This window comes from Procambarus clarkii, chromosome 39 (genome assembly GCF_040958095.1).
Source record: "Procambarus clarkii isolate CNS0578487 chromosome 39, FALCON_Pclarkii_2.0, whole genome shotgun sequence".
NCBI classification, from domain to species: Eukaryota; Metazoa; Arthropoda; class Malacostraca; order Decapoda; family Cambaridae; genus Procambarus; species Procambarus clarkii.
In genome coordinates this window covers 12,409,151-12,417,752 of record NC_091188.1, presented here as the reverse complement: position 1 = coordinate 12,417,752, position 8,602 = coordinate 12,409,151, and the positions used below count along the sequence as shown (strand labels likewise).

Here is an 8,602-nt window from a genome sequence, read left to right as displayed (position 1 = left end):
GAATAACTCCTCTGATCAAATCTGATCAACAAGGAGAGTTTTAGAGCTGTTACACACACACACACACACACACACACACACACACACACACACACACACACACACACACACACACACACACACACACACACACACACACACTCTCTCTCTCTCTCTCTCTCTCTCTCTCTCTCTCTCTCTCTCTCTCTCTCTCTCTTGACCAAAGAGCCAGAGCTGAATCCCCGCAAGCACAAATAGGTGAGTGCACACACACACAGGGCCTCGCGGCTAAGTGGGCAGCTTTCGGGGGTCGTAGTCCTAATAGCAACCCGTTCTCACACAAGACAGTACATATATGACTAGTGCTTAAAGTCAATATGTGGAATGTGATTTAGTACATATGTGATATATTCCCAGTTAACTTTTTTACCAAGGCTCAAACTCTTCCTCACGTACCAATTTACGTCTCACAGTACTCGTCCATCAACGTAGATAGCTGAATAGTCGTGATTGGTTCAATTATAACGAAAATTGTAGTTTTCAGGTCCCACATGGGTTGTGAAATTCACCTACTATTGCCCATGCTCTTATAATATTACAGATCAGCTACATCCTATTGAAGGCTCGTAGTTTTGTTTTGAGAAATATTAGTTGTTCTTAGGTAAATTATAATAAGCACAATAAATTATTACATAGAATAAGTGCTTCAACCAATCAATATTATATACTATAGTTTGTGCTTTAGAAATCTTTAAAAGAATGTTTTGTAGGAACGCTAACAGAAAACGATGTTATGTTGGAATGTATATAGGGTAAACTACTGCAAACAGGATGGTATGGTGTGGATTAATTGGAAACTATAGGATTAGGGTCCACTACCACCTGTTAGGTGGGTAAGGGGTCCAATAACACCCGCAGGATGAGTATGGGGGTCACATCCACCCACAGGAATGGTATGGGGAATCACTTCCACCCACAGGAAGGGTATGGGATCCAATACCATCCACTGGATGTGTATTGCGTCCACTACCACCGACAGGATGGGTATGGGCTCACAACCACCCACAGGATAGGTATGGGGTCCATACCACCCACAGGATGAGTATGGGGTCCACTATAACCCACAGGATGGGTATGGGGCTCCAACCACCCACAGAATAAGTATGGGGTACAATAACACCCCTGGATATGTATGGCATCCATTGCCCCCACAGGATGACTATAGGGTACAGTAATCGCCCACAGGATTAGTATATATGGTTCACTGCCGCCCACAGAGTCGGTATGGAGTCCACCGCCACCCACAGGGTCGGTATGGGGTCCACTACCGCCCACTGGGTCGCTATGAAGTCAACTACCGTCCACAGGGTCGGTAGGGGTCCACTACCGCCCACAGGGTCGGCAGGGGGTCCACTGCCACCCACTGGGTCGGTAGGGGGTCCACTGCCGCCCACAGGATCGATAGGGGGTCCACTGCCGCCCACAGGGTCGATATGGGGGGGGGTCCACTACCGCCCACAGGATCGATAGGGGGTCCCACTGCCGCCCACAGGGTCGGTAGGGGGTCCACTGCCGCCCACACGTTCGGTAGGGGTCCACTGCCGCCCACAGGGTCGGTAGGGGGTCCACTGCCGCCCACAGGGTCGGTAGGGGGGTCCCTTACCGCCCACAGGGTCTCTATGAAGTCAACTACCGCCCATAGTGTTTGTATAGTGTCCACTATCGCCCATAGTGTTATTATGGGGTCCACTACCCCTCATAGGGGTCGGTATGGGGGTCCATTACTACCCACAGGGTGTGTCTGGGGTCTATTTTGGCAATACTGCTTTTCCAATCTCATTTGTTGTTCAATGTAAAATATTTGTTGCTCGACTTGCAACAATTTATATATATATATATATAGTATAGTGCCTTTGCAATAATGTACCAATGTGTGTATTTTCATAACTCGTTTTAAATTGTTGAAAAATAAATAACTACATTGTGAATGCAAGTCAATGTTTACATGCTAAATCAGAGTTGCCAGATTCCGCTTAAAATAGCAAATTGTGCTTATTTTCAAAGCTTGAGAATTTAGCTTTAAAGTAGTTAAAAAAACTACGAATTTCGCAATTTGCTATGTACTTTAGTGTACTATTTTAAAATAAGGTTGGTTTTTAAGCTGCAAGTCATATGAATCTCAAAAAAAGTATATTATTAACAATCTTATCTCCATAGTTCACTAGTTTCTGTAAATCAGATCTGGTAACTGTAGGCCAAGTACTGGTAGACTCAAGACACAATGTGTGTTGAAGCTATTCTCTTTGAAGAAGTCATCTCGACAGGATCTTCCAGCTCCAGCTATAAAACTTCACCAAACATGGATCTACCTAGTACATCAAATGGTAAGGAATTACTAAACTGTAGTAAACTGAATCTGACACTGTCATATATATATATATATATATATGTATGTGTGTATGTATGTATGTATGTATGTATGTATGTATGTATGTATGTATGTATGTATGTATGTATATATATATATATATATATATATGTTGTACCTAGTAGCCAGAACGTCGTACTCGGCTTACTATGCAAGGCCCGATTTGCATAATAAGCCAAGTTTTCCTGACAGTATATTTTCTCTAATTTGTTTTCTGATGAAATGATAAAGCTACCCATTTCATTATGTATGAGGTCAATTTTTTTTATTGGAGTTAAAATTAACGTAGATATATGGCCGAACCTAACCAACCCTACCTAACCTAACCTAACCTATATTTATAGGTTAGGTTAGGTTAGGTAGCCGAAAAAGTTAGGTTAGGTTAGCTTAGGTAGGTTAGGTAGTCGAAAAACAATTAATTCATAAAAACTTGGCTTATTAGGCAAATCGGGCCTTGCATAGTAGGCTGAGAAGTGCGTTCGGGCTACTAGGTACGACATATATATATATATATATATATATATATATATATATATATATATATATATATATATATATATATATATATATATATATATATATATATGAGGGGTACCACCTCTGGTGCAAGTGTAGGGACCCATAGCCTCGGAGAAGAAAATAAAGAGTACTCAGAGAAGACCTTGTGGATCCTCACTGAACACTTTCATATTTTCTTCTCCTACCACCCTTATTCTTTTGGTATGTGTGTATATTTATCTAACTTTATTTGAAAACGTCATTACACAAAAAAAGTTACAATATTGATTATATATATATATATATATATATATATATATATATATATATATATATATATATATATATATATGTCGTACCTAGTAGCCAGAACGCACTTCTCAGCCTACTATGCAAGGCCCGATTTGCCTAATGAGCCAAGTTTTCCTGAATTAATATATTTTCTCTAATTTTTTTCTTATGAAATGATAAAGCTACCCACTTCATTATGTATGAGGTCATTTTTTTTTTTATTGGAGTTAAAATTAACGTAGATATATGACAGAACCTAACCAACCCTACCTAACCTAACCTAGCCTATCTTTATAGGTTAGGTTAGGTTAGGTAGCCGAAAAAGTTAGGTTAGGTTAGGTTAGGTAGGTTAGGTCGTCGAAAAACAATTAGTTCATGAAAACTTGGCGTATTAGGCAAATCGGGCCTTGCATAGTAGGCTGAGAAGTGCGTTCTGGCTATTAGGTACGACATATATATATATATATATATGTCGTACCTAGTAGCCAGAACGCACTTCTCAGCCTACTATGCAAGGCCCGATTTGCCTAATAAGCCAAGTTTTCCTGAATTAATATATTTTCTCTATTTTTTTTCTTATGAAATGATAAAGCTACCCATTTCATTACGTATGAGGTCAAGTTTTTATTATTGGAGTTAAAATTAACGTAGATATATGACCGAACCTAACCAACCCTACCTAACCTAACCTAACCTATCTTTATAGGTTAGGTTAGGTTAGGTAGCCGAAAAAGTTAGGTTAAGTTAAGTTAGGTCGGTTAGGTAGTCGAAAAACAATTAATTCATGAAAACTTGGCTTATTAGGCAAATCGGGCCTTGCATAGTAGGCTGAGAAGTGAGTTCTGGCTACTAGGTACGACATATATATATATATATATATATATATATATATATATATATATATATATATATATATATATATATATATATATATAATTTTTTTTTCTTCCAATAATATAGTATTCGCTTGAAATTAACAGCCTGGTCAATCAGGCTGTTGGATTCAACTCCTCTCAGTTTTGTTATACGAGTTACAGCATGGTTAATCACATCCAAAATTAAAGTTATTTCCAGATGCAGTCCTAAAATTTTTAACATTGCTCTCACTAGTGTTAATGTAGATTATTTCATAATTTAAATAATATATTTAATTACTGTAGTACATTTTAACAACAATTTAACTTATAATTTTTGCAGCATAGGTCATTTGAATATAAGTATTTTATTAGAAACTATTTCCTTCAGGTCTTCAGGGAAAATTCTTGAGGAGATGCACAAACTGCAAACAATGTGTGCATGTCCGAAGCAATGTTTGCAAGTTCTGCCAGTGTGACTTCCGAAACAGTAGAGAATTAATGAAGAAAGAAGAGGAAGCCCGTTTTCTACTTAAAGGCAAAAAGGCTTTAGAACGAAATACAGCAAGCCGGGTTCTACGAAGGATTGAAAATCAGGTATTGAAGTTTGTCTACATCTGTTGTATTCATTTGTATTCTTCTTATGCTGAACTTGCTTGATAAGGTATAGAATCAACATGAATAATGCTGTACAGTACTTACATACTATTTGTTTATTTATTTATATACAAGATAGCACACTGGGATTATGAGAGTACATAGAATTGATGTTTTTACATTCTTGTAAAGCCACTAGCACACATAGTGTTTTGGGCAGGTCCTTAATCTAACAGATAATTTTAAATAGGCAATTTAAAGCTTAAATGGAAAAAATTGGCTGGTACATTGTAAGAAAGTATCACAAAGATTACTATGTACATTAAAGTAAAATTTGAGGGTTATCAACATATAAATTGTAGCATAATTTGAGGAATATTTCAAGGTATAATATAGTAAGATATGCATTCAATATAACAATCATGATATAAGGTGATAGCAATGATTACAATGGAAAAGTTGTATGGTTTAGGCACATATATTCTGGCATTGGATTTCATAAGATACAGTGCGAGTTTAATACACTAGTTAGGAAACTATCAAGAAAAAATTTAGGTACTTTTGGTTTTATTTTTTAAAATGGCAGAAGTTGGACAGTTTTTAAATTTGTTAGCAAGTTAGTTCCATAGACAAGGTCCCTTTATTTGCATAGAGTATTTACACAGAATAACTTTGACTCTGGGGATATCAAAGATATTTATTTCTGGTATTGTGATTCTATTATGGGTTCTATTGCACATGCCCAGCTATGCTTCAAACATTTATTTTGTTGCATTTTCCCAGATAGTGTTATTGTTTAAATATTATTTGCTTTTCAGCTAACATATCTGCGTGGCTGTGGGTATGAATCAATCGTTATCTATTACAAGAAAGGACCAGCACGACAAGAAGAGGACAAGAAGATCTTCACCACTAACTTCTTTTTGTGTAAGTAGTTCACATAATATATAAATATATCACCACCTATTATTTTCTCTCATATATATATATATATATACATATGTATATATATATATATATACATATGTATATATATATATATGTCGTACCTAATAGCCAGAACGCACTTCTCAGCCTACTATTCAAGGCCCGATTTGCCTAATAAGCCAAGTTTTCCTGAATTAATATATTTTTTCTAATTTTTTTCCTATGAAATGATAAAGCTACCCAATTCATTACGTATGAGGTCAATTTTTTTTATTGGAGTTAAAATTAACGTAGATATATGACCGAACCTAACCAACCCTACCTAACCTAACCTAACCTATCTCTATCGGTTAGGTTAGGTTAGGTAGCAGAAAAAGTTAGGTTAGGTTAGGTTAGGTAGGTTAGGTAGTCGAAAAAACATTAATTCATGAAAACTTGGCTTATTATGCAAATTGGGCCATGCATAGTTGGCTGAGAAGTGCGTTCTGGCTATTAGGTACGACATATATATATATATATATATATATATATATATATATATATATATATATATATATATATATATATATATATATATATATATATATATATATATATATATATATAATTTCAATTCAATCATCTCTGTCGTTGATGTATATGGCAAAAAGTGTGTGGCCCAATACAGCACTATGTCTTAACGTAATGGGTCCAAGGGCCCATAAGGTCTCGACAGCATTAAGGGCCCTTTAGCAAACCAGTGTGCTGGTGCCCCTATGACACCCATGACGTCTTTGTATCATTTCAAGTTTGTACATGTACTTCTTAAGATATGGGCACCATACAACTGCTGCATATTCTAGCTTTTGTCTAAAAAAATCATGAACAATTTATTTATTATTTATAAATGAATGCCAGAACTAAACCCTGTGGTACTCCACTCGTGACATTTCTCCAGTCCAATACATTGCCTCTGATTACTGCCCTCATTTTTCTATCAGTTTGAAATTTTTTAATCCATGTTAGAAGCTTACCTGTCACCCCTCCAATATGTTCCAGTTTCCAGAACAAACTCTTATGTGGAATTCTATTGAATGCCTCTTTTAGGTCCAGATAGATGCAGTCAACCCAACCATATCTTTCCTGTAAAATTTCTGCGGCTCGATCATAGTAACTGATTAAATTTGTTACACAGGATCTTCCATTTCAAAATTTTTTATTTTTTATTTTTATTTTTTATTCCAGCACGCACAAGGAAGCTTGATGCAGATAAACTTACATTAGGATCAGAAGGTGATAGCGATAATGCCCTGGAAAAAAATCCTGACGAGCTACAAGTGCAGCAGGTGCATAAAGTCCAAAAGGTACCGCAGGTGCAAGAAATTCAACAATTACAAAAAGTTCCGCAGGTGGAACATTTACAAAAAGTTCCGCCGGTGCAACAAGGGCTACCATTAGCAATCCTTCAGAAACAGCAAGAAGTACAAGTAGTAAAATTTGAACCACAGGGAACTACACCAGGAAAACAGTGTAGTAACAACGGAATGGGAATTTTAAAATACCTGAGGAAACAGGTAAAAAAGGACAAACAATAGAAATGGTTCCTTACACATTATTTGGTAGTTTATAGGTATTTTACTTATAATACTTTATATTATGTCTACAGTTTATAATTTAGTTTACAGTTAATTTACTTTTCAACTTCCATATCTTACATGAAGGATTTTTACTGTTTTTCATTTTTAAAACCTTATTAGTATCATTTATAGTTTAGTGTCAATTCACTTATAATACAATATATGGAATAATTTACTAAATTCATTTAACTATAATAAATTTAAATAAACATTTTTACCCCAGGATGAGTTTCAGTCACCCTACCCAAAAAATTAATGTTTCTTTATTACTAATCTTGTGAGAGGTAGCTTATTGTGCAGCCCATACTCATTCTGTGAGTGTTAGTTTATTGTGCACCCCATAGTCATCATGTCACCCAAGCCTGCTGCAGCTGCACCTGAGGGGTGGTGTAGGGAACCATTAGTGTACTATTATGATTTGAGAGAGAGAATGCTCTGTGGACAGAGCATCAATATGGCTTAAGGCATTGAGCTTTGCCTCAAGATGAAGCTTGGGCTGATCTCTGATTTGCTTCTTGGGAGTCTTCATTTACGTGCACCCCATACTCAACCACTTTGTAGTAATTAATTGTGCAACCCATACTCATCCTGTTACCAGTAGTTTGTGCAACCCATACTTATCCTGTGATCCCTATCCCTCTACTTCAAGTCCCTCAAGGGGCGCACGAATTCAGTTTGGCATACTGCATCCTGCCTTCCCATCCCTAGCTACTGACCCATCACAATATTTTATTTTATTTTATTTATATATATACAAGTAGGTACATTGGGGTTGTGAGAATACATTGAATAGTACAGTATTTACAATCTTGTAAAGCCACTAGTATGCGCAGCGTTTCAGGCAGGTCCTTAATCTAACAGATAATTTTAAGTAGGTAATTTCTATCAGAATTGATAAATGATAATAAATACATTGTTTACATACATACATTACAAATACATACATATAAGCTCAAAAGCTTCATTGAAGGTTGTAACAGAACCCATGAGCACCACACCAGAAAAAAATACAGTTTTGATATTCCAAGAATACGACTTAATCAAACTAGAAATGCTCTACAAATCAAGGGACCCAGAATGTGGAATGATCTTCCCAACCATGTTAAAGACTGTACCTCTCTCAACCAGTTTAAGATAAAAACTAAACACTACCTAATAAATTCACTAACCTACCTTACCCCTCTATTGTCAACCCATGTCTGTTATTTTATTTTTTTTTTTAATCAACACTGTTTGTCAACCTATTGTATTTGTGCTGCTTTTTCAGTCATGTTCCCTCTTTTTTTTATCTTTATTTGTATTTGTTCTCAACACATTTTATTCTTTATGCTCAATTAGTATTAAGTTCTAGATATTAATGTTTTTCCTGCCCGAAACGCGTTGCGTAATAGTGGCTTTAGGCATTGTATGTA

At 36.1% G+C, this 8,602-nt stretch overlaps 1 protein-coding gene across 1 annotated transcript; it reads left to right on the top strand.

The window, feature by feature from the left end:
- Positions 1 to 2,170: 2,170 nt before the first annotated feature.
- LOC138372514 (uncharacterized) lies at positions 2,171 to 7,412 on the top strand. Its single transcript, XM_069337989.1, has 4 exons — positions 2,171 to 2,363; positions 4,442 to 4,647; positions 5,466 to 5,574; positions 6,799 to 7,412. Exons 1-4 carry the CDS (start codon positions 2,261 to 2,263, stop codon positions 7,146 to 7,148), a joined length of 768 nt encoding a protein of 255 aa, XP_069194090.1. The 5' UTR covers positions 2,171 to 2,260; the 3' UTR covers positions 7,149 to 7,412.
- Positions 7,413 to 8,602: the final 1,190 nt, after the last annotated feature.

What these genes read in the sequence shown, in the direction of transcription:
- LOC138372514 (XM_069337989.1), top strand. Translation starts at nt 2,261, where the DNA reads ATGTGTGTTGAAGCTATTCTCTTTGAAGAAGTCATCTCGACAGGATCT. An exon ending in TCTACCTAGTACATCAAATG is followed by an intron (nt 2,364 to 4,441) that starts GTAAGGAATTAC and finishes TATTTCCTTCAG; the next exon opens with GTCTTCAGGGAAAATTCTTG. An exon ending in CACCACTAACTTCTTTTTGT is followed by an intron (nt 5,575 to 6,798) that starts GTAAGTAGTTCA and finishes TTTTTATTCCAG; the next exon opens with CACGCACAAGGAAGCTTGAT.